A 26,308-nucleotide genomic window follows, 5' to 3' on the forward strand; every position below is an offset into this window, starting at 1 on the left:
ACTGAGAATGTGTGCATACATAGTTGATTGTGGGAATGCAGAAAGTGGAAGATTTGCATATTTATTTTGGCACAAATAGATTGAAGTTATCTTACCAACCACCAGTAGTTGTGGCAGGACCACACCCACTCTTAGAAGCTGAACACATTTAACACAGTAAATCCAGAAACACAAGTTTCAGGCAAATTAAGGTGAAAACATGCAACAGAATGCACCTACAGATGCAATACTCCTTTTCTCTACAAACACAATTCACACTTCTCATTCTTCATACAGTAATGTGGGTCAGAGACCACATGGCAGCATAGTTTATTAAAAGTAATGTGCAAATAAGATGCATGATACCTGCAAACAGCATGGAGTTTCCATTTATAAAAAAGGTACAAGTAACAGTACAAAATTAGAATGTTTACTACTCATTTCAGTAAAATGAAGTCTGGCATAGAAATACATATGCTGTATTATTTACACCATTAATTTACAAGATATTATTTGCATAAAACAAAGCTATAAAATAATTAGAAATATAGTATTTTTATAAAGAATGCTTTCCCTGTATAAAAACTTAGAGCATTTTGGCAATTTTGTTTTATTTGAATAAAAATGCATGTATTTGTTCTGAGTTCATAGCATCATGTGGTTTCTTTCTTCCCTTCTTCCTTTTCTTATTCCCCTTTTAAATAACGTTCCACACTGAGGTAGTAGTATGTCAAAGTATTACTTTGGTTCCAGAAATCAATGGCAGGTCCAAAAGGAGCTATGTATCCAAATCACAGGATTGAAAAGTAGAAGTCCTGAAGTTTTCAAAGGATTGTTTGTAAGTATAAATGCTATTTTCTCCTCTAGAAACTGTCCTTTGCTTTCCATCTTCATCTGCCTCTGAATCAAAGTCCAATGAGGCATGAGGATTATTATGGGAGGTTTTTGGTTGGCAACTTGCTGGCTGTCTATGACTTGAAAGAGAGTCCAGCTGAGGCCTCCATAAAGGCTTTCCAAATGTTCCTGAAAGATAGCAAATATGTAAGTACAGAAATACTGATGCAGACAGATTTGTGTTTCACTGAGGGCTTCACATTAGAATGAAAGCCAAGGACTGACACAAGCAAAAGTTCACAAAGGTGAGATTTTATGTAACTATTATTCTTCCTGTTAAAAGAAAACCTAAGTGTGATCACAGCTATATGGTAAGATTCTGCCACCTGAGACATTATAAACATTTCTAACATAAATGACTTGACAGCCACACACGTGACATAACTTCATTACCTTTGTTTTCATGACTACTTCCATGCGTGTTTTCTTTGGGGAAGGGCAGAGACCAAACAATAAACAAATCACAAGACCTGTTCTAATGCAGAACTGTTCTAAGTCAGAACAGTCGCTCTGTCCTGTTCTTCAGTGAACCAATGACACATGAAATCTGCAATGCAGTTCAGCACAAATTAAAAGAATAATTAGAATATGGTTATACAACACCCACCACCATGCAATCAGAATGCTAAAACAGTATTTCTTCTGGCTAACATTTCCTATTAGTAATGAAGGTCCTGTCAGCCAAACTATGCTTTCATTTCTCTGCCTGCAACTGGCTAGAACAGATATAAACCACAGGAGAATATGGCATTTCAGTTGAATGTCTATTTATAAATATCTGTATTCACTATCCAGAAAATACTGGTAAGGTGCTAGTGTTAACACCTCCACAAGAAGGGCTTTCTCTGATGCCCTGATACAGCTGACACAAAGCATAGTATCTGTGATACTTAAAATATTATGTCACAGGCTCATTTTTGAAGCCATACTTCTGGTTTTGCCTTTTTGCTAAAAGCAAAAGTTTAAAATTGTAATTTGAGATGTTACTAAAAAAGGATTTGGACAAAATCCATACTTGTATCAATGATTTGCAAAGCTGTTTTGCTCCTAACATAATATAAAAGGCTGTGCCTCAGCACCAAAGCTACAAATGAACTGGCTGTCTTAAAAAAAAAAAAAAATCCAAGCTGTGAACTTTCTGCCTCACACATCAGCAGTGATGTTGAAGCCAAGTGCCTTTCCTCATTGTGACTGTAGGGGCAAAAAGGGGGCTGGATTTGAAGACATTGATGATGAAGAAGCAACTCCAAAACTAAAGGCAAGAAAAGTATCAAGACCTCTTCCACACCCATCTCCAAGATCTAACCACAGGCTCTTTTGAGTGAAGAGTTTTAATGATAATGAATGTCCAACACAGCGATAATGCAACTTGGGTTGGTATTAGCTCAGAAAACTGACAAGTAACTCTGCATAGGTTTTTAGGGCAGAAAGGGGAGTATGAACCCTCAAAGCTGTATCCTCACACAGCAGAGCCACTTTCTTTCTGCAAGAGATGTGTTGTAAAGCCCTATCTGCACAGTCCTACCACTGCAATAGTGGCAGGCAGCCAGGAGGCTGTGTGCAGTCCCAGGGCCCCTGCCAGATGTTGTGGCATCTGCAGTGTTTTATGTTCTGAACATCTGGCTTTTGAAGGGGTAACGCTTCAGAACTTCTACCTCCCTCCCTCCCCCTGGAGAACAAAGAGCCCAGTGATACACATTCCCACAGGTTCCCTCGCCTCAGCAGGCAGATCCAGGCCCTGAACAAGTCTGCTGACACACAAGCCAGGAAAGAGTCGACAGTATCTGAGTGCACTTGGCACTCAGATATCACAGGCATGAAAGCAGTACGTGTGTTTATATGCATTTTAAATAAACCAACCAAACCAACCCAAAAAAATAGTGAGCTTCAAAATTAAAGCAACCATTTTCCCCTTCAGGAATTCTTCTGTCATTCACACGAAGAAAAAAGAAGAGACAGGAGGGGTGGACAGAGCATTTTTCTACAGTGCCTTACTTTGAAGAGTAAATTGTTGTGGCTGACAGCGTTACAATATATCCTCATACAGCAGAGTCAGTCTCCTCACCTGCCCCAGCCCTCCTGTGCACCTTTTGCCTGGTAGGCAAAACTTCTGGTATGCCTGAAGTTTGAGAAGATGTACTTAAGAACCCTAGCATTTATGGAAATCTGCCAGCTACGTTGAGATAAAAATCACACTGCTGAAGAGATGTGTAAATGTGAGCTATTAAGATCTTCTGGTAATCTAAAATCTGCTCATTACGCAGTTTTACTGCAATCACTTTTCTCTTCCCAAGCTTCAAACGTTCACTTTGCTGTACCTCACGCTCCTTAGAAGAGGGCTCGCAGTTACAACCAGGGGGCAATCACCTCACTGGGCTAGCACATCTATGGTACAAGTCCATGTATCTGAGGACTTCTTTGATGCAGGTCAATTCTGCTTCTGAATAAGCTCCAAGGGGCCCTCTCTGTAACACAGGAGAGGGCCCCTATCCTGCCTAACTCCCAGTCCGATCCAGAGGGCACACCCAGCTCGGGAACATCCAACTGTCCTGGTGCACTGCCATGGAGATACAGCTTATATGAGATACAGTTCTATATCTCATCGTGTTGGGCATGCCTTAAAAATAGACACTGCCGTATTGTAAATTACTTGGAGAGGAAGGGGGGAGGACACAAGAACATATGCAAAACGTTAAGTACAACTCTCCAACTGCCTTTCCTCAGCTACTTCCCATCTCTCCTCTCCTCCTTTCAATAGTACTTGTATTCCACATGCTGTATTATCTTACTGAATTCGCTGACACCTGCTGAAAGAAACCCACACAACATTGAACAAAACCATTTTTTCACAACACTAGCTATATGAGCAAAGCACTATTAAAGAGTTACTTATTGTAGGAGGGGGAAACAAAAAGCTGAGAAATCAGATTTGCTTAGTGTTGCAAATAGGGAACAGCAGACAATAAGGACGCCAACAGCTTGAGTAAAAACAGCAAGAAACATACCCATGAAAGTGCTGTTACTGATAATAGATGAGGGTTCCAAACTTCTGTTTAAATCAAATTTGTCTGAGTTAAGACTTCTGCTTTTTAGTCCAGTTCCTTCATTTTGAGTATAAATGGAGGTAATTAATTTGCTACTTGTAGCCTGCATTCCAACAATGCCAACACATTGGTCAAAGGGATCTTCCAGTGGAGGTGAGTATTGATAACATTCCTTTTTCTTTAAATATCCAGACTCATATTGGTCCAGGCTTACTGTTCTTTGGTCAGGACTGCAACCTAAAGATGACAAATTATTTTTATATAGATTTATCATAGAGTAAAATTGAATTAGAATTATTTTTTTTCCAACTTACTTGTGCTGCAGGCTTCAAAGGCCTCAGAACCATATGTGTTTCCTTTTAAATACAAAGTCCCTGAAGTCCCCAGATAGTGGCATAGGAATGGATCTGCAACACCCTCCATGTCTGTTTCACTGCTGTTATCTAGGTGGCAAATACCTTAAAAATATAATCAACACGTCAGCGTATAGTCTTTTATTAAGCCTCAATGTATGCTTTTTTGAGTAAATTCTGCTAAAAGCCTCATCTTTTCAATTAAATTTCACAGTATATTTAGAGCTTGCTTAAGCTTAACCTAACCTTTTGATGAAAAGGTTAATTCTAGAAAGCATTCAATTAATTAGCTTGACTGGGAACGTGTCACACTTTGCTTCATTATATGATCAGAACCAAGGACTTGCTTCCTCTAAAGCACTGGAAGCCAGGCTCATTTTCTGTTGTATATAACAGAGCGCACTGCTCCTTTTGGAGCAGAGAGAGGTAATGAGAAATTTATGGGTGGAAGAGTCAGAGGGAGTCACTGGCTGCTCGAACAGGTCTTCTTTCAGCTCAGTAGCACCTGAAAGCTATGGACTTGCTCCATGGTCCTAGCTTTGCAAAGAGGCAGCTCCTCTCACTACCTCACAACTGCAGGACTTTCTCACCACTGGTCCATTGACATCAGCCCCAGCTGCTGACAGCATCTCCATTCCTAACTCCTTCCCAGTAAGATGTATTTTCCTCCCAAACTGAGGTATGTTTTGGATTCTTAGGGGCCAAATATGTAAAAATACTGCAGCTTTAAACAATTTAAGGTGAGTGCAGATTTATTGACTTTGAACCTAACAACTTTTCTAACAGGAAACTTTTTAAGTTATATTATACTAAAGTTATGCCGCTACTAGCACCCATCTCTACATTGCATTGCAAGCATCCTTTTCAAGATACAACAGAGGAAGACACAATTGTTTTGGGCACTCTTGTTTTGGAAATGTAATCATCAGTTTAAAGTTATCCTTAAGACTAGAGAAAAGGATTTAAGCAAAGCCATAGTGTCATTTGGATGAACAGAACCAAGTTTCTGTTATTAGCTTGTTGATGCAATCACATGCAATACATTTTATGCCCTATCTTCAACTTTAGTGAAGATGTTTCACTAGTGCTATTTCAATAAGTTAGACAACAGCCAAACTGTAGCTACTCAAGTGAACTGGAAAATCTGCTTAACATTTCATACCTACCATTACTGTCCCTCTGCTGTAAGAAATACCCTCCCACAGAAGATGTGAGAAATTGATGGTGACTGCCATTTTCAGATGAACCATATCCATCTTGCCTTTCAGCCAGCGTGCCCTGGGATGACAGGTAACTTGGAATGTCAGCAGGCAAATTTGTTTCATCTGTGGTGAAGCAAAACATGCACAAAAGCCATAAGCAAACTTCAGGGTTTGTAGAGCATTTTTAAATTTGTCAGCACAGTGCTGAAAGTAACAAGCTATTCACTCTTCTGAACAAGTAAAAGCACATAAGTGTTCCTACAAAAAAAGTCACTGGAAAGTAACCACAAACTTTTTTTTTTTTTTTTTTTTTTCCTACCAAGGCTAACCTTCAGTTTACACACCTGTATTTGTGATGCTGCAATCTTCATTTCTCCTTCTGGTGTGGTAGATGATGACCACCCACACCAAGGAAGTGCCCACCACGCAGCAAACCACAGCTATGATCACAATGCCAACTGTGGCCCATCCATCATCATCAAGTGATGGAGCAATGTTTTGAGGAGAATCACAGGTGGGAGTAGGAATTACATTAAGACGAATGTTGCCTCGTTCTGTTCCAAGTGTATTAGACATTTCACAAGTATACTTCCCAGCATCTTCTACATCTGTATCTACAATAATCAGTAACTGATTGCTTGCAGCAAAGAAATGTCTCTCTGTTACCACGAGAGGGCTGTCATCCTTAGTCCAGTTCAGTCGGGGTGGAGGGCTACCACCAGCAATACACTGCAAGACTGCAGTTTCACCTTTTGTTACAGTTCGATCCAGCAAAGGCCGCAAAAATGATGGTGTTTCTGAAAAGAAAGAATAGGCTTTATATGACCTTGAAAGAATGGGAATATGCCCCTTTCCTTCACAGCTCAAGAGGAAAAGCTAAATTAAATGCATCAGTAAGGCCTAATGAAGCTTACTGTTGTTCTCAGAGAAAACACTTTCAAGGAATTTGAACTAAGAGCCTGTGGTTTGCTTGTTAGTTGATCAGATTTAGATGCTTGCTTTCCTTATAAAGATAAAAGGCTGAATCACACACACTTAAGAGTGTAAAGAAATAGGTTAAAGATGGTTAACAAAACATCAGGAAATTAAAAGTTAAAAAAAATCTCCTATCTCTAAAACAAGACATCAGCCCATTTTTCTTTTCTATATATTAGAAGTTGTTTCATTTACACCTGAGAAATGAAGCATAACTATTCTTTATTACTGTGCATTATAATAGTGATTGTTTACTGGAATACACATTTCTAATCTATAATTATGTGTCAATACATAGTATTTCAGAAGATTAAAATTACTATTCAGCACTTTAAAAATAATGTTATTTTTAGTCAGCATATGATTTTAAAACTGCTCAGCAATAGTTCTGATCTTCAAGAAGATTTATGTCATTAAGGATTGCCAATTTTTTACCTAGTACTGTTAACGTTGCATTAGCTGAAATGCTTCCAGCAGTGTTTTGAGCTGTACAGCTATAAACACCTGTATCCTCGATTTTCACATCAACAATAAAGAATACGTCATCTTCAGGCATGACATGCATACGCCTCTTGCGTGCTGCAGGAAAATCTGTTCCACCATCTTTCTGCCAAGCAATCTGGGGGACAGGATGCCCAACTGCAGCACATTCCAAACGTGCCATTGCCCCAGCACGAATGGTTAAGTCCATGGGAATCTTCGTAAACGAAGGCAGCACTAAAGGAAAATTAGTGATACCAAAATGAATAATAAATCGTATATGAAAGACAGATTTATTTTTTAGCACAGCGTATTCATTATTTTAACACTCTTCTTAGGCTTAAAAATGCACTAAACCCATACAACCTGAATTTATCAATAGACGGCTAACAGAAAAGGAGGGAGATGTGAAGTCTGCAAGACTACCAAGATCAAAATCTAATTTCTGCTAACAGCTTCCTTCATGATCTTGACACAGAATCTGTCTTTAAACAGTATAGACTTACTCCCTGTGAAGAAAAGATTAGTATTTAGATTAGTGTTTTCCCATTGTGTTGCACAGACTTTGTCACATTTACTAAAAATTCGGTTTATTTGTTTTTTCGCTGTACTAGTTCAGCACAGTGGGGCCAGATGTAAAACTGGATTGTGATCTTGGAACCAGATATTTCAAGAAGAAATCTCAGCTTATTAAGGGATCTTCTAAAAGAAGCAGATGATGAGAATGGAAAGAAATATGTTTACGTATCTTGATTAAAATGATTATACTTCAAATCCACAAGTAAAAAGTAACATACTTACTGTTTACTGTAAGTTTGGCTTTAACAGAGTAGGATGAACCAAAGTGATTTGAAATAACACACTGGTATTTCCCTTCATTGCTGAATTCAACGTTGCGTAGCCGAAGGATGGTAGTATACTCCATCACTTCACCACCCTGTGCCCGGAGGTGTGCATAATTCTCCATTTCAGCATCATGTAGTAATTCATTGTCTTTCTTCCATGCAAAAGTCATTGGGGAATCACTGCTGCTGGCTGCCGAACATACAAAACTCAAATTGGAGCCTTTAATTGCTGACTGGGTTTCTGGCTGGACAGTTATCTGTGGCTTAGGAAAATCATCTGCAGAGAGGGGAGAAGGGAGAAAAACAAAAAGTAATACTGAGAAAGAGAAAAATATATGTGGGCCCTGAGGACTCTTTTTAGAAAGAGTTTGTAAGACTTGTTTTTATATGTTTGAGAGAAGAGTCAAATAAGCATTTATAAAATGGATACACAATGCTTTCATTTTAAGTTTTGTCAGCCTTAGGGCATTTAAAGATGCCATATTTATGATTTTTTTTGTGCCAAGTCATCTCTTATTGAAGAGAAAGCACATTTAAAAGCAGACTGCATGTACAGTTTTTTCAACAGAAGCACTGAAAAGAACTACCCCTTGACATCCGTAAGAACTATTCCAAATGTCAGTCATGAAGCCTACCCTTCATCTTTACAACACCTGAAGTTGCTATGATTTTTTCTTTATTGAAAGCATAGTTCTGCTATCAGAAACAGAAAGTTAAAGTCCAGGGTTTTCCCAAAACCCATACACAAAAAAAAAATCATGTACAAATCAATTTTTCAAATTATTTGCAGCTGTTTGGTACACCTTGCAAATGCAGCAATGCCGAATCCCTTAAGAAGACACCACACAAAAATATCACGTGGTTATTTTCTGGAGGTCCTTTCACTCTAAGTTACCCTAACAAGACTGTTACTTCACATGGTTAGTTGCCGTCTGAACTAGTTATTTTGTCAAATGCATGTAGACTGCGTGTACAAAAGGCATAGGCAATTAAATGCTTGGTCTCCCAGAAGCAGAAGGCTTAGAGTATTCCCAGCTCTCATGATGTCTCCTACCTACCGACAAAGGCTCAAGCCCAAACTTTGCATGTACTGAAGGAAAAGCCTTCCTGAATCCAAACTCAGGCCGCTTAGTTTTACCTCCTTCGTATCTGTGTATTAAGTCCTCCAAGACTGATTATAGCGTTTGCAAAAACAGTTGACACTTGCATTGACTTTGCTCAAAGATAACTAAGAAAACATAGTATATATCTATATATATCTATATATATATATAGATATATATATATATCTATAGATATATATATATATCTAATATATATCATAGTATATATCTAAATGAGCCACGTGAAACAACAGCAGGACATATTTCACTCTGTTTCAGTTGTATTATCAACGTAGTAACAACATTTTTTAATGTGGCAATCATTTGGAGGAAGTGGTGGGAAAGTCACTCAAATAAGCAGATGTTACAGAATACAAAAGAACATCTCAGGATAAAACCAGCAAACCTGTCTTTTTCAGGATAGTGTTTATTTGAGTACATGTATCACACAAACACATAGAGACACAGATGTATCCCAAACATACATACGCACACATACACACACACTCTTTCACTTTTGAGGAATATATTTCTTACTTTATAGAAGCCACTTTATTCCTCACCTAGGTTATACTCTTTTAGCAACATTATGTTAAACTGAAGTAATTAATTCAAGTCACTAAAGCATCTCTTCTGCTTTCCTTCCACAGGTATCTCTGGTACAGAAATGTTTCATGATTTGTTTCAGCTTGAAATAAATGCTTTTAGAAAACATACGTTATATGGACTTCTTAATTTTTAGCTTCACAGAATCTTGTCTAACATGTGCCTTCCTTTAACAAATACATGATGACTCCCTCCTGTCTCCTGTTTTCAAAAGTGTAACTTTTGATTTGAAGGATTTATACACTTACACAAATAATATGTAATAGATTATTTATTTTAGTTTCAGATAAGGCAAAATCTATTCCTCCTGAAAATTCTATAAAAGCAAAGGTGGTCATTTTAAACTTATAAGTCAATATATGCATGTACATTCAAAGGTCTAATGATAGCACATTTTTAAAGATTTAATAAAATAAGCAGTGAAACACCACTGATTTCATGAAGAGATTCTAGTTACTTCTGCATCACAGTTACTTTGTGTGTTAAATGTATATACTTACTCTTAATACATCCCTTTTTGTCAACACATTTTAAATGTTTTAAAATTAATTTATTACAAATGGCATTCAGCAGCTAAAATTAAGATCGCTGTCCCCTGTGGTTTAACAAATAAGAGATATATATTTAAATCCCCCAACTGAATATATTGCCTGAGTTTCTCATAAATAATGATATATTATTCATATATATTTCATTAGCTATCGAACAATCAGTAATTTCCTGCACTATGTCAACTTCTACTTTTCAGCACTAGCTAAATTATGCACCATCTACTCATTATTTAACATTAATATATTAAAACATTTGACTGCTAACATGAAGGGATAATTTTTTTATGTATTATTTTATATTCTGTGCCTGCTTTGCCACTGAAAACAGGATATGATTAGAAATAGTAAAAATTAAGCAATCCGGTTTGCAACAAAATGAAAGTTATTGAGAAGACAAAAACGATAATTGTTGTCTCCAAAGAATATAAAGTTTGAATTGTTTTATTAAGAGAAAAATCAAATGTGCACAACAACAAAAAAAAATATGACATCCTGTTAGCTTTCAATTTCCCGTGATTTTCCAAGTTCTCACTTAATGTATCAGAGTACTGAAATACACTTGCATCTTTGCTCTGAACTCCTACTGTATGTTCACTATTCTCCTGCACGTACATCAAGGTGATAATGAATGCTACTAAACACATGAAGAGAAATGTTATTTTAAGGCAAATGCTATCACCTCAAATTCTCACGCTGTAAAGTAAGAATATGTTATTAGCATTCACTATCTGGCATACTGAGATACAAAACATTAATAACACAACTGTGGAAATTGGATATTTCAAAATACAGTTGAAATACAAGCAACAACTTGGTGATCCCAAACATTTCTAAAGTAGACTTCAAGCACACACACAAAAAACGTCAGAATATGGCTATTTTAACTTCAAACTTTCTCAGCTTTTAAATAACATAAAATCTGACAAAGTATGAAAGTAATTTACAAATAAACAAAACCACAAACGGCATCTTAAGTTTGCCAAAATATGTCTCACTTAAAAATGATAGTTATTTAAACAATATCAATCTTTTAAATCTAGAAGCATATACGTTTACCACCACAAACTGTTGAGCTTTCGCTTGCACGCTATGCTATGTACTATATAAGCTGTACATGGAACGAAAGTCAGAAAAATGTCAGTTCCCATCTTGTAGAAAGCCACAAACTTTTTTTGTACATCAGAGTTTGGGAACAGAGACGAAAATGTTAAAAAATATTAAACGCTTTCCATTTTACTAGTGAAATAAAAACATATCAGAGAAACCACAACAAAAAAAACAATTCATTCAGCAAAATTTTTTTCTATGAAATGAGGAGTAGAGAATACACTCACCACAGACAAATCCGTCAAGGCTGACAGCAAAAATACTTCTCCCTTTTAGCAGCTGAGGATGGGCACAACTGGCATTTACAAAGCTCTGAAAGTTGTTCTCTGATAACCACTGTGGTAGCCATTTTAACTGGCAGTCACACAAGAGACTCGATGTGTTTAAGTGCCTAAGAAAAAGCAATTACATTCAAAGACAGTTTGCTTTTTTTTCTTTTAAACAGATCCTTATGAACACAAGGCAGTAACAAAGCTAAGCTTCAACCTAAATACATACATTATAAAAGAAAGACACCAATGCTATTTAGTTTAAATCTGATGACAGTATTGTCAGGACTTCTATATTTTACAAAGCTGACATGTTATCCTCAACTCCTTGTTTCTGCTACATACATGATTCCAGGCAATTAGGCATATTTCTAGTGTCTCGGGTACAAAACTACCATCAGCAGTGGAAGACACAGAATGGGCACTTAGGACAACAGTCCAGAAGGCTCTCTGAAAGCTAACATCAAAAAAAAATCTGTGACAATTCCCTCATTTTCCATTTTAGTCAAAATTTACCTTGGGGAAGGATGGTTAAAAAGAAGAGTGGTGTGATGAAGAATAGTCAGTGGTGCAATAACAAGTGTAAGAATCAGCTTACCTAACTTACATGAATAGCTACATTCACACAGGAAAAAATAAAATAAAAGAATAAGCCAAAGGTATATTCTGTGTATATATATAATCAATAGGTGAAGTAGGAAGAGTTTCAGTTTTGGCTGAAAACTTGAATCACCTTTTAAAAAATTAATTAAAGAACAGTCAGTAACGAAACTCTTATCAAAGTTTGTAATATTACCTACCCTTGGAGAAAAAGGAAAAGTAATTTATGGATACAATGAGAAAAACAGCTTTAAAGGTAAATGGAGACATACTAATTAGCATAAAAAATATTGAATTTTTATTGAAAAGGAAGAAGCCCTGTGCTATCTTTTCACCCTAACAATGCAGAGATAAAAATCCAGGGATGCCAGCTGACCATTTCACATCTAAACAGGTCATCTTTCATTGAAGTTCTAAGGACATTCTTGTTATTCTTAGGGGGCAGCAAAAGCACAGCAGTTTTAGCTACCCTGATGCACAGGATACGTGTCATATTGTTTTCAGATTCACACTCCAGGGGCCTTAGAATAAAACAACTAGATGGGAATTTTTATTAAATAATTTTACTTCTGGGAAAGCAAACAGACACCTGTAGACATCATGTAGACACCTGTCTACATCTTGTTCAACATAATGGAGGTGTACTACGTATTTCAGGAGAAATAGAGAAAAAACAGCAACTTCTGAGTAGTTACTTCACTGAGGTGTTCACGGACCGTTATCTTGTAGCATCTTACATCTCCTGAAGCAGTGTTTTAGCCTGTCATTCCATCACAGCTGATCACTCTTCAAATCATCTCTATCAAAACCTGTCAGTCCTGGGCTCCCATAGCTTCTTTTTTGCCAGATCTAGCAATTGCCCTGCATCTGGCTGGCTGAGTTCAGCAAACTAATCAAGTAATACAACCAGATCCAAACCTTGGAAGTGAAAAGGCAGAAAATGGCTGGCTATGGGTAGGAACATGGCTGCTGCTTTCTACAGCTATGCCAGAATATGGGTCAAACTGAACTTTAAATGAACCAAATACGTAAGGTTGCTTGATACCCTCTCTACTGCACCCAACACGGTAATACTGGAGAACAGAAGTGAGAAACTCCAAGTACTCATAATAAGAGCTACATCTTTTTGCTATTCTTCAATTTGTTGCTGTACTACACAATAGAGAAACTCAGAAAAACAGATCTGACTACAGAAGACTGATATGAATAGAGGAGAAATAAGGAAGTATTATTAACTGTGCTCAAAACACCAGGAACAATGACTAAATTTTTCTCTTCAGCAAAATGCAGCTATAAAGTCTAATGCCTCAATGAAGAGAAAAAGAGAGGAAAAAAAAAAGCTCACTAAAAAAAAATACATTCTTCCCATTGACCGCTTCACAACTTTTGTGAAGATCTGTCCCTTTGCTACTACAGGATAGAAGGACCCAATTATAAGCACTGACAACCAGGCCTTTACAAAAGAATTACGTTACTTCATTTCACTGGTCCAGTAAGCTTTAGCTCAGCGACAGCATTGCTGATGTTATAGCACATTACATCAAAGTCTCCCTTACCTAATATCTATTAGAGATCAGCCAATTTAAAACCAGGACCCCAGACACCAAATGTAGCAGAAAATGAACATTTCCTACCCTACGCTATCTTACTTAAATACACTCATCACTTAAAGAGTAAGAAAACTTTGACACCTTCAGAGAAGTTAAAATTAGAGTTTATCCCTGCATCAGGCAACAGCTCACAAGGCTTTTATTTATATATTTATATGGATATACACATTTAATAGAGGTGATATTTTTAGACAGAAACTTACAGTTCTTTGAGTTTCTTCATTTGTGAGAATGCATTTCCTTGAACTGACATAATTGCATTGTTACTTAGATCTCTACAAAAAAAAAAAAAATATTAGGGGAGGAAAGAGTAATTTATGAAATTGAATGTATTTAGCATGAAGACTCCAGGAATAGTTTGCTACATTACTGATATACAAATGATTCCCAAGCTCAAAAACCAAAGCAATAATATTGAAGAGTTTTATAGCATGCTTAATACACTTAACACTTTCTGCATTAATACCAAAGCTCATATTCAGCAGATTTCCAAACCAGAAGAACGCTCTTAAGAATACTCCATCATCCAGGGTAAGAGTGTTCCGTTCAAAGTCATGAGTAAAGCTTGTCAGTCCTATTTTTGTTTCAATTAGTATCAAAATTCATTTTTCCAATGTTGGCTTAAATATGAATTTCTACTACTTACAGGTGTTCAAGTGCATCCAAGCCAGAAAATGCTTTCTTTGTAATGGACCTAATCCTGTTTCCTTGCAGTATCCTGAAAAATATTAAGAATATAATGTAAAAAAGATGGGAGCATTTTTGGAGCTAAACAATTGCATTTGTGGCATTTGTCTCTAAACTTGGACTAATAATCACGATTCAATCTTCCCCAATGCAGGTAAATGTCTCACCTTTAAAACATACCCATTTATTATACTTGAGTCAACATCTCAATCTTACAATGATTTTAAAAGATGTAAGAAGTATAGAATTCAGTGATGTGGATTACTTAGGTGTATACACATAAGCATCTTTTTTTTTTTATTATTTGTATATGTGCATTTGCAAATAGTATCTTTTCTGCATAGAAGCCTTTTCCATTGGATGCTGCATTACTTTATCAAAGACTATTCCTGTCACTATGACTCTATAATATTTGATAATACACTTATTACTTCCTATATTATAAGAAGCCCTCATTCTTTCTAAAAGGTTTCTCTATATTTAACATTTAAATCTGAATGTATATTTCAGATTAATTTGACTTGAAAAGTCTGAAAGTTCTGTTTATAGAAAGGAACATTTTATAGCAAACAAAGTGGTAAGGGAGAAAAATCATCTCAGCTATGGGAAATATGTTGGACTGGCCCCTTGAAACAGGCATAATATAAGCTAATATAAGCTAATATTTTTTTTAAGGAATCAGACAAAATATTGTAGCAGTACTCACAGTTTCGTAAGTTTATCCAGACCAGAGAAGGCACCATTCATATCTTCAATAGTCCATGATATTTCATTGTTTTTCAGATCCCTATTTAAAGGGAAAGGGTGTAGGGAGAGAAAACAAACCATAAGAGCCATTAGGAAGAACAAGGTATGCTCTGAAGTGTATTATTTAAAACTGTTTCTAAAAAAAGCTGTCTGGTAGCGCACCCCCCCCCCATTAGCTACTTCATAACTACTTCATTTTATTTTTTATTTTTTTTCCACTGGGAGACTTTGAGAACTATCAGTTATGACTTTTTCCACTGAGAATTAGAAAGATCACAAAACCAAAGTTTTGAGAACTGTCAGAAAACAAACCCACATTCCCCTGCAAGGTTTTTCAGGTACAGGACTATCACAGAAGGAACATCAGAGGGAGGGATCAACTGTTGCCTCTTTGAATGAAAACACGTTTGTCGCCTTTATAAATTCTTAACATTAACACACAGAGAACACATATAGATTTATTAATAAGTCAATTTTTACATCCTGTAATGTCCACAGTAGTAGTTAAATTATCTATGAAGCACGAAGATTAGAGAGATCTGTGAAAAGATGGTGTCTGAACAAAGAATCAACAGGGTAGGGCTAGAGGAGAACAAGTCTAGGAGAAGTCTACTACCTAATTCCTACCATGTCAGGCAACTGACACGGTAGGCAACTGACAGATCTCTGGACTTACTCTTTTTATGACCTTTATCTCTCCACATACTTTAAAAACAAACAAACAAACAAAAAAAAAAAACATAGTGTACACCAAATGTCTAAGGAATTAATATACCTTTGAATGTTAACAACTATTTCAAAGCCTAGAGGGAAAGGTAACTATTTTATTCATCTAGGTAACAGATGATTTGGTGATACAGAATTGGAAGAACCTAATGAAACAGAATATTTTTAGATTAATTTACTTATTTATTCTCCTTCCTTAAAAAATGCTATTTCAAAAAGAAAAAAAAAAGATCACATGCTTAAAACAATTGCTTGATCAGTATAAGCACCAACATAAGCAGTGTTGTGTCATCCTAATTCTACCACGATGGAAAACTTTGATCCAATTAAGACACAACTGTGACCCAGATCCCAAACACTGTGGGTAGCAGTGCTGCCTGCTGCCTTTGAATTTGCCTTTACCCTAATAATGCCACAGGAAGTTTGTCTTATAATTACCAGCATCCATTGTGCACAACCTTAAAGAAAGAAGTCTTCCCTTTCACAACTATTCTGAAAAGAGTAACTTACTGAAAGAAAAATATATGCTTATCTAGGAAAATTAAGAAAAAGTTTGTGCATATTTTCATTAAAACACACACACACACACAAAAAACTTCTGTGCAGTGGGTTTTTTGTTTGTTTCCTTTTCATTTTTTTTTTTGTTTGTTTTACATCAAAAATCAAGTCTGTCAACTTACAAAGTCTGTAGACTGGAAAGTCCCCGGAAGGCACAATCAGCAATGTAGTTTACTTTGTTGTTTCCAATATATAGTCCAACCAGCACGCTTAAGCCAGCAAAGCTTGAATCATCTAACCTTGCTAAGTGATTGAACGTCAAATCTCTGGAAGTTCAAGGAAAAATGGACTTTAATGTTTATATTGCAGTACTTATTACTCAGTTCAACCCAGGTGATTTTTTCAGGCAGGGAAAACGTTCTTTCCCTTACAACTATCACAAAATCCACTACACTATTTTTGACCATACAGCTTATGTAGCATTTCTGATTATTCACAAATTACTGCAGGATGAATTTCTTTTATTTGAAAATGACTATGTTACAGCTTTTATACAACTACCACGGTGAAATGAAGCAGTCATGGTTGGCTTCAATTTCTTCCAACAAAATGTAACTGTCTTACACACAAAAAAGTTGCTGTCACCTTGGAAACTTTGTTACGAAAAATTCACAGATCAGTGGTAAGAAGCTCATGCTTTGGCATGCACCCAGGTTTCAAAACTGGAATAGAATAAAAGCTACTCACAGCTCACTGAGTTTTTGGCAAAATTCCCAGGCATCAGGACTGATCCTGCTGATGGCATTTTGGCTGAGATGGAGCTGCTGCAGCATCAGCAAGCCATAAAGCCAGCCTTTGGTTACCTCTGTTAAGTTGTTATGGTCCAGCTGCCTGTACACACAAAAACAGACAAAAGTCCTAAGATTCAGAAACTCAGTGCTGTGCGTGCTTTGCTGTGGGTCCCGATCTGACTTCATGACACCAGCTAGATAGCTGCAGCCTCTGTTTACATTTAGAGTTGTATGCATGCATTCAGAATATGTTATTTTACATGTGTAATGATTAATAGTAGCTGCTTTTCAAACCACACCAGAACATTTTATTTCAAAAACATCTTTAAATCTTAGCAAACAATTCTGTTCTTTATGTGTTATTCTGCTTAGTATGTTATCAGCACAGTCTATGAAAGCTGGTACTTACAAGACTTCCATGTTGGTTAATCCCCAGAAAGCACCATCCATGAGCCTAGTAACACCATTTCTCTGTAGTTTTAATGACTTCAAAGCTGGAAGTCCTTGGAAAGTGAGTCCATCTATTTTTTTAATTTTGTTGCGATTCAGCTCCCTGCATCAATAAATTTTACAGTTACAGCAGAGTAAGTTTACCTGCATACCAACAACCTTTCCTACCTCCCTGGAAACAAACCTTATTTAAATACAAGTCTTGCACATAAAACAACAGAAACGAGATGCAATAAAAATCGAACATGTTACATTACACGTTACATACATTATGTTTAACTATTTTAATACTGTTCTACCTTTCTGATACCGAGGACAAGTAGTTGATAGGTCCTTGATGTTCAGCTATAAAGAATACTTGTAGATGTAGAATGTCATGATTAATCCTGTTCTCAAAAGTGAAAATAAGTTCCTGGTGTCTATCCAGAAGTAGAGTTGTAAATTTGGGCTTGTAATTGCAATCAATAATCCAACCTAGTCAGAATTAAATACGCTGCACAATTTTTCTCTCTTAATCTGGAGTCAAGTGTTCTTCCCTCACTCTCCACAACTAGTTATGGATAGTTTCTTCCCTCTTTCTCAGTGGTTTTGGCACTCACCCTCCCACCACTATACACATACCACTTTTAAATCAGAGACTGGGACATAAATGTACCCAAGTTAGTTATAAGTCATAACTAGCTGGAGAACTAGCTGCAGAGAGGGTAGCACTCTGTATTTTCCATTTTCCTGCTCTTCACAACATTTTCTTGGTTTTGGTCCTTTTCAACCACAATACCTGCACCAACCCCAAGAAGATATATCTGAGCTACGTGAAAAAAGGAAATCTACCCCTGTGCAATCACAGAGGACAACATTAACTACTTTTATAATGGTGAATTTTAAACTAGCTACTCTTTGCCAAATTAACAGTTTTTTTGTGATTCTTTTTTTCTTAGCAGCAATTGATATATGAAGAGCCAGGACTGTACAATACTAAGAAAAGGCCCTCATATAGCCGTGAGTGATGATTTGCCTCTTTAAGATAGTCTTTGATCCATCAACCTGCATCCCATCAAACCAAGAAGAATCCTCTTCTTCCCTCCAGGACATAAAGACCTCAATAATTCTCTCTATATACTTATTTTACAATTACTATACAGTTATTTTATTATACAACTACGTTATTACACAGCTATTTTGCAGTCTTGGTCTTGGAATAATTCAAGTTTCTTCTCATTTATATACAAGCTCTATCTGATAACAAATCCCCAGTATAAAACCCTACTCCTCTGTCTGACTGTCCATAAGCTGTAAAGAACATTCAGTAAGAATAGCCTCCAGTTCTTCCCCACACCTCCTCCGAATACCTTTCAAGTGATAATATACTTTTTCTGCCTTCATTGCAAATTAGCTACCTGACATAATTAGATCTGCTTACTATCTGAATTGTGAATGAGTAGAACTTTTGTAAATAAGAACATTACCAACTTCCAAAATTTCAGTTGAATCTGAAGATCAAAAAATCTCCTGAGATCATTAACAAATCATGAGCTTTTTAGGACTATTTTCACACACTTCTGCAGAAGCTTAAGTAAAACAAAAGTTTAACTTTAAAAAAAAGTTTGACTGTGTCTTTCCTGGGAGCAAATGCAGTCACAGTTCCCAGTTTTGCCAAGCGTCCTAACACTTCACTGTTCTCATGAACTTTTACTTTCAAACTTATTATAAATTATAAACTAACAGAGTTTATAATTTTCAACTCTTGACTATCTTATATGGAAAATAATTATTCACAATGTAACAAAGCACAGTTCTAGCCCATCCTCTTGTCAATTTACTACACTGAGGTTTTCCAAAACATGGAAAAAGATGTTTCCCAAGCCTCCTTCATATTCAATAGCATTATCTGTTATTTATAGACAGCGTTGTATCAATGAAATTGATGGAGATCTATTTGCTCAAGCATACTGCTTATTGTCCTACCTTCTGAAAGCAAATTAATTCCCTCCATTTCACCATAATGGTTGGACTTGATGATCTTAAAGGTCTTTTCCAACCTAAATGATCCTACAATTTTAAATGTTTCTATAAAAATACAAACAGACTGATGTAGTGAATGAAGTAAGTTTATTTAATTTACTATTTTTCCAATGTTTTCTTACAAAAATACTGCTATTACCCTTTCTCCATTTTGTCTCGCCTTTTTTTTTTTTTTTAATAGGCAAAAACAATTTTAACACAAAGACTATTCACATCTCACCAATATATAAGACTAGTTTTGTTCAGTACAAAGCTGTGGTTAGCAAGGGTTGTAGTAATATGTTTTCTGTGTCTGTCTCACTCTGCATCTGGTTAAATTAAAGGCTAAAGTTCAAGCACTGCCAGTGCTTTGGAAAATCTGAAAACAATTAGCCAATTGTAGGTTGCACTTACAGGTGCTGCAGATGGGAGAGTTTAAACATCTTTTGAGGGATTGCTGAAATTTTGTTCCTGTTCAGTTTCAATACTTGAAGTGTGGTAGACAAATTGTCAAAGGTACCAGGCTCCATGGAGGTTATTCGGTTACTGTTAATGTACCTGTTGAAACAATGTCTAGAAGGTTAAATTTACAGGTATTTAATAATTTTTTAATACCTAGTAGTGAAACACAAAGTTCTTACACTGCCTATTCCACGATAAATGAAATTTCATTAATCAGAGCTCTTGACAACTTAATCCACAGCCAAATAGTATTTCACCACCAATATTTTTGATCCACTCTACAAGAGTGTATTATCGGAAGAAGATAGCATGTTGCCGAAATATATTATGTTGCAACCCCATTACTTTATTCTCAGCATAGCTTTGGCTTTGCTGCATAGAAAGGATTAACATAAATTCAAAGAAGTCCATACATAAGACCCCATGTAACTCAAGACTTGACCAACCCCCACAACTTAAGTTCACTTTGCTACATAATTATTCCTCTCTCTCCAGACACATCTATTTGTTTCATCTTAAGATAATAACCTTCACTATGGACTAAAAAACTTCATTGCACCAACTGATGTATTCAAATTTGCAACCGATAATAAGATCGGTGTGTGAAAATAGGAATATTTAGTGGGTATCTCATTAAAAATATTTAGCACCTCAAAATACAGCCAAAAAAATTCCATCAAGTTTTTTTTGAAAGTAACCTGAAAAGAAAAAATGCAATGCTAGGTTTTACTTACAGAAACTTGAGCTGTAAAGAAGGAAATGAAGATATCTTTAGCTCTGATATATTGTTGTTGCTCAAATCCAAAGTTTCTAGACTCTGAAATGGCTTCAGATGTTCAGACAAAATGTTGGCAATCTTGTTACCGGTCCTGAAATTTAAGGACAGTAGTTGAAAGTCTCTTGTCATTTCCAGAGTAAAACTTGTTAACTATGCACCATTTACAAAAGTTAGTATTTAATTTCCCTGGTTGTTCTCTAAGCAGACCATTCATTTCTAGTCATCCCAAATCCCAAACCAGAATGCTATAAATAAATGTGTTCATCAATAGTTCTTAAAATATATTCCCAGGAAACTGGATGTAAAAAAGTACTTTAATCCAATTACTGCATTTCACAACTTTTAAAACAAGACATGAAACTTTATGATCATTTATTTCTGAACTATGCAGAAATATCTGGTATTTGCACTGAACAATATATCACAATATTGCAATGAAATCAGATTACTTTTTTTTTTTTTAACCAAACTAACATCATAGTAGCCATATACTCTCCTTCTTTGTTCTGAAAATTCCTACAGCATGAAAATCTGTCTGAACTTACATAAAAATAGAGCTAGATGAGATGAATGACAGTGTGCCCCCCACCCCCCACCCAAAAAAAAGACCTTCTATAATTTTGCAAATAGACCTAGTATTTCATCCTGCAAATTTTTCTAGTGTGTTAGCAAATAATAAAATTTGTGCTTCTCACTGTTCTTCACAGAGGGTCTGGACTTCACGTCTGGTCAGGCTTCAACAAAGCATCATACCCAATTCTACAACAAAAACTGCAACTAAACACATGCGTATCCTGGTCTACTATAAGGAACATGCCTACTTTTACTTCCAATAAAACACACTTTTTCCAGCAATCCTATTTTGTGTTCATACACAGGAACTACCAGGCTTTTCATTCCAGTTGCATAATGTGCAGAATTGTATGCATACATCAGCAACGTGAACACGGTTATTCACTTGGGGTTAATGGTACATAGAGGAAAAGTGATCATGATTAATTAAGTGAATGTAACCCAAAATGATCCTTGCTACCTTGTAAGTTCAAGTCAGTTCTGGCTGCAGTACACTCTGTACCTAGTATAATGAATGACCAAAATTTAGGCACTCTCCCCAGCTCCCGAGAGATCGCAGGCAAATGCAATTTCAGGTTAAATTATCAACAAAAACATTGATTCTGGAAAGTGTTTGCCTTTATTGGAAATAATTGCTCTGGATCAAATAGTAAGCCACACATTTAGGATAGCATGGACAATCCTCATATATGCAAGGGAGGGATTACTACTTAAGACAAAAAATCCTGACTCAAAAATTAAACCATAAGTTAGATTAATGTGCCTTCTGACCACATGTGGGAATGGGTAAGTGATCTTGCAGCCCCTCCAATGCTGCCCTTGTATCATGTTTCATTCCTCAGGCTGTCTGGTAGAGCTACCCTTTTTTTTTTTTTTTTTTTTTTAACTCTTAACTCAAAGTATTTATAATAAATGGAAACAAATTACTTTAATAAAAAACAACAACAAACACCACCACCACGTGTCAGTTCTACTGGCCAAATGAGACTGTGAGGTAGATAACAGGTCATAGAGTTGCCTTTATGCATTAGTTTGTTTATAAGGTAATTACTAACAAGGTATTAAAACTGCCAATTACTTGAGTGACGAATAAAATTTTCCTTGCAGTAAAAGTGTGCTCCAGCAGAAGCCAGCAATTTCCTGAACTGCACGCCTCCTAAATTGCAGTGTGAAAGTGTTCAGTTATAGACATGGCTTACACAGTGCTGTCTTTGTGTCAGCATTGCTTCATAAAACAGAAATTCCTTACAGCTGGCAGGATAATAGCTGCTGTATTACAAAGTTTAGTTGGACCTAATGGAACTGAATAAAACTCTTATACAGCCTTCAGATTAGCACTTAAACTAACTGGCAAATTACCTGACACAGGCCAGATTACAACAAAAACAAACAAAACAAAACAAAAAATACAGTTTATTTGTTTCAGGGAATGTTCTTTCTCAGTGATGACAAGGTCATATCACAAGGAAAAAGTAACTTCTTTTGTTCACTGAAACAGAGCTGCACATCAAAGTTCTCATCCATCTCACAGTGAAAATCCAGTGAGCCCCCACTGTACCCCCCTGCCTCGTACAAGATACAAAAACGCAAAATATCCAAGTGCTTTGCATCTTATTGCCCCAGCCTGTTTTCTCTTGAAAAAAAAATCAAACACCCTAATTCACACTTAGGAGATTATCCAGCACTGAACACATGCCAAGCAGTTCTACCTTAACGTCCAACTTTAGTTAAAATAAGAATTTAATTCTAATTTGATTCTTCTTCACAACATCATTTAAGTAAATCAAATAAAATTTGTATCAGCTTCCTCATCAGTGCCAAATAAATGTCAAAATTAGTTAAGAAGGACATATTTGAAAATGCAAGCATGCTTAATTGTCACAACACAATCAAACAGCATCCTCCTGTCTTGTCATGATGATGTACGTTTGCTCACCCTACAAAAAATTTTCAGTGAAATTTCCAGTTGCTGTAACTACTGTGCTCAGACAAAAGGAGCTGCACATACTGCACTGGTTTCATTTTTCACATCCTCAAGGGAAGATGAGAGCAGACAGAAATCCCCCTCCAACAAGCGAACCAGTGCACCAAGTTCTCACGGAAGCATGCCTGTGGCAGTCAGATCAGTTTCTTCATGTGCACAAGGAACAACAGCATGCTGCAACTTCCTTACAACTTTTCCTGATTCAGACAAAGAGGCAGGAGCACTGAGGAATACAGACAAAACCACCAACATACCTGCATGAATTTGGATATATGTCTCTTGCCATTTGAGTGTCTACACTCCAACTTTCAGGAGAAAAAAAAATAAATGCATGCAGACTGATTTAATTATTTTCACACAAGTCCGTGTGAATAGCATCTTAAGACAGAATATCAGTTTTTCATTAGGGATATGAGAAACCCTAGCTTTTCCTCTCTGCATTCATGACTTTAGTCATACCACTAGGCCAAAACATTTGTAACAGCCCTATCAATCATGATCTCAAGATTCATTCAATATAAACAACAGCTACAACACATTTGACATATTGACTTGTACTTTCCTTGCCTCTAGGGAAATAAAAAGTGGGACAGCAACTGCTGTATCCATTTTTGCTAAGGATCTAGTTAACACTACTTCAACACAGTTCTTATGTGCTGAAAACAACATGTTTTAAGGTCTGAGATAGTATGACTAAGTATCTTTCGATAAAGGTTGTCAAAATGCAACGTTTTCTATTTCAGTTGCTCTGATTCTATAACATGAAAGCTATTAACTCTGAAATACATTAAGACATGAAGCCCTATCTTTTCTTTCTAAACAAAACCTCAGCACAAATATACATATATATATATTCCTGCACTCCTTTCTCAACCATACCTTTCTTCAAGGTAGATCTTGATCTGCTGTGTTTTGAGAATCTCTTCGTCTTCTTATCCTACACCATGATCCTGACAAGGAGCATGTGTATGAGTCTGAAGGTGGAGCAAACTGGTAAAACTGCAATTGTCTAGAAAGACAATTTTGCAGAGCTGTGTCTGTGCAGACTGTTTTCCAAAGTTGTTAGGTGTAAAACAACTCTGTTTTAACAACTTTGTAATTATGGACAGGACTAACTCCTGTCCTGTCCCCCAACTAATCCCTGGCTGAAAGGATCTATTAAATTTGCCTTAGGAACATGAAAATGCAATCATGCTGGAGTCTCTTGTTAAAGACTAAGAGTATATATAAGGACAAAAAAAAAAATGTTCTGCTAGGGCTAGATATATCTTTCTGACCACTGCTGAAGCCAAGACACTGGGGTTCATAGATGTTTAGTTTGACGATCTCATGTTTATACAGCGTCCAAATTAGAGCTGGCTTGGAGGCAGCCATGTCAGCACAGGCAAAGCAGACATGACTGTCCACATCCAAGCACATACAGGGTGGTCTCCATTACATTACAGCACAAAGTCTCCTTTTTCACATTTCTTTAAATCTTTGTGGTTGCTCCAACCTGTCTTCCTTCCATTCACCCACTGGTGTCATACAACTGCTGTTACATCTATTGCTTCTTGCACTTTTTTACCCCCGCCCCAAACTCCTCCAGACTTTTGGAGCTCTCACAAGAAACAATGATGTGAAGACAATGAGTGGAAGAACCACTCATAACCAAAATATAAAAAATAATATTCTATTACTTCATCTTGTAAAGATGAAAGATAAAGATTGTAATAAACTTCCTTAGAAAGTGCTGAAGATTCATGTTTTGTGGCTTTTAGAATGAGGTTGGAAAACTTTAAGGAACGCATACCACAAAAAAAGTCTCAGTAACTCTCCTACAAGAAGAGAGAAAAAAGATTAAATTTCTCTTCTGATTTCTACACAGTTGACTAATAAAATTAGCCAGAACTTAATGAACAATAGCATTACTTAAAATATCATAATTATAATTTCAAGCTTAACACTCCTTAACACTTTAAGTGATTGTTCCCCTGTACTCGGCTCTGGTGAGGCTGCACCTCGAGTACTGCATTCAGTTTTGGGCCCCTCACTACAAGAAGGACATGGAGGTGCCTGAGCGAGTCCAGAGAAGGGCTACGAAGCTGGTGAAGGGCCTGGAGAACAAGTCTTACGAGGAGCGGCTGAGGGAGCTGGGACTGTTTAGCCTGGAGGAGGCTCAGGGGTGACCTTATTGCACTCTACGGGTACCTGAAGGGAGGCTGTAGCGAGGTGGCGGTTGGTCTATTCTCCCACGTGCCTGGTGACAGGACAAGGGGGAATGGGCTAAAGTTGTGCCAGTTTAGGTTGGATATTAGGAGGAACTTCTTTACTGAATGGGTTGTTAGTCACTGGAATAGGCTGCCCAGGGAAGTGGTTGAGTCACCATCCCTGGAGGTCTTTAAAAGATGTTTAGATGTAGAGCTTAGGGATATGGTTTAGTGGAGGACTTGTTAGCGTTGGGTCGGAGGTTGGACTCGGTGATCTTGGAGGTTTCTTCCAACCTAGACTATTCTGTGAATTCTGTGAATTCCCCTTACAAAAAATCCCTGATGTGAGTGAATGGGACTACAAACCTCTCATCATCAGATATCCAGTTAATTGTATTGAATTAAGACCCTTCAGTTTTTAAAATCTTTGCAACAGTTAGAAATGGTGAAAAAAAGGTTTCACGTGAAATATTTCTGAGATGATGATGCCAGAAATAGAGCCAGGAGCTGGCTCACTTCCAGTCCTACTTTTAAGTCTACAAGTCTGCTGCCCAGTTGACACACAGGCTCCACATGTTCCTTGAAGCAAGCAGTTCTTCCTTCTGAAGTCCTCCTTCGTTCCACTTTCTTGTTCATCATTGTTCTTTCAGGTCAAATGTCAGCAAGTCTCTGGTCTTATTTTTTGTGCTTTTTCTGGTACATAGTCATAGCTTTATAGCATAAAACCAAAACTCAGAAGCCTTTTGCTTCCCTGTGCCAAACTTCCTACCAAAGGTTTACTAATTCCCAAACCAAACTGAGAAA

At 36.7% G+C, this 26,308-nt stretch overlaps 1 protein-coding gene across 1 annotated transcript in view; it reads right to left on the bottom strand.

The window, feature by feature from the left end:
• Nucleotides 1–267: 267 nt before the first annotated feature.
• LRIG3 (leucine rich repeats and immunoglobulin like domains 3) overlaps nt 268–26,308 on the bottom strand; it is a 44,435-nt gene continuing 18,394 nt past the window's right edge. Inside the window, exons 4-19 of the mRNA XM_035344338.1 lie at nt 20,715–20,849; nt 19,933–20,076; nt 17,477–17,620; nt 17,024–17,167; nt 16,459–16,602; nt 15,012–15,092; nt 14,265–14,336; nt 13,822–13,893; nt 11,367–11,530; nt 7,729–8,049; nt 6,883–7,164; nt 5,817–6,269; nt 5,437–5,595; nt 4,232–4,375; nt 3,879–4,154; nt 268–1,002 (exon numbers count right to left, since the gene is read on the bottom strand). Of these exons, the coding sequence (XP_035200229.1) occupies nt 758–1,002; nt 3,879–4,154; nt 4,232–4,375; nt 5,437–5,595; nt 5,817–6,269; nt 6,883–7,164; nt 7,729–8,049; nt 11,367–11,530; nt 13,822–13,893; nt 14,265–14,336; nt 15,012–15,092; nt 16,459–16,602; nt 17,024–17,167; nt 17,477–17,620; nt 19,933–20,076; nt 20,715–20,849 (2,980 nt within the window). The 3' untranslated portion in view covers nt 268–757. The remainder of the gene's footprint in view (nt 1,003–3,878; nt 4,155–4,231; nt 4,376–5,436; nt 5,596–5,816; nt 6,270–6,882; nt 7,165–7,728; nt 8,050–11,366; nt 11,531–13,821; nt 13,894–14,264; nt 14,337–15,011; nt 15,093–16,458; nt 16,603–17,023; nt 17,168–17,476; nt 17,621–19,932; nt 20,077–20,714; nt 20,850–26,308) is intronic.

The sequence above is a fragment of the Oxyura jamaicensis genome, chromosome 1, assembly GCF_011077185.1.
Source record: "Oxyura jamaicensis isolate SHBP4307 breed ruddy duck chromosome 1, BPBGC_Ojam_1.0, whole genome shotgun sequence".
Taxonomy (NCBI): Eukaryota; Metazoa; Chordata; class Aves; order Anseriformes; family Anatidae; genus Oxyura; species Oxyura jamaicensis.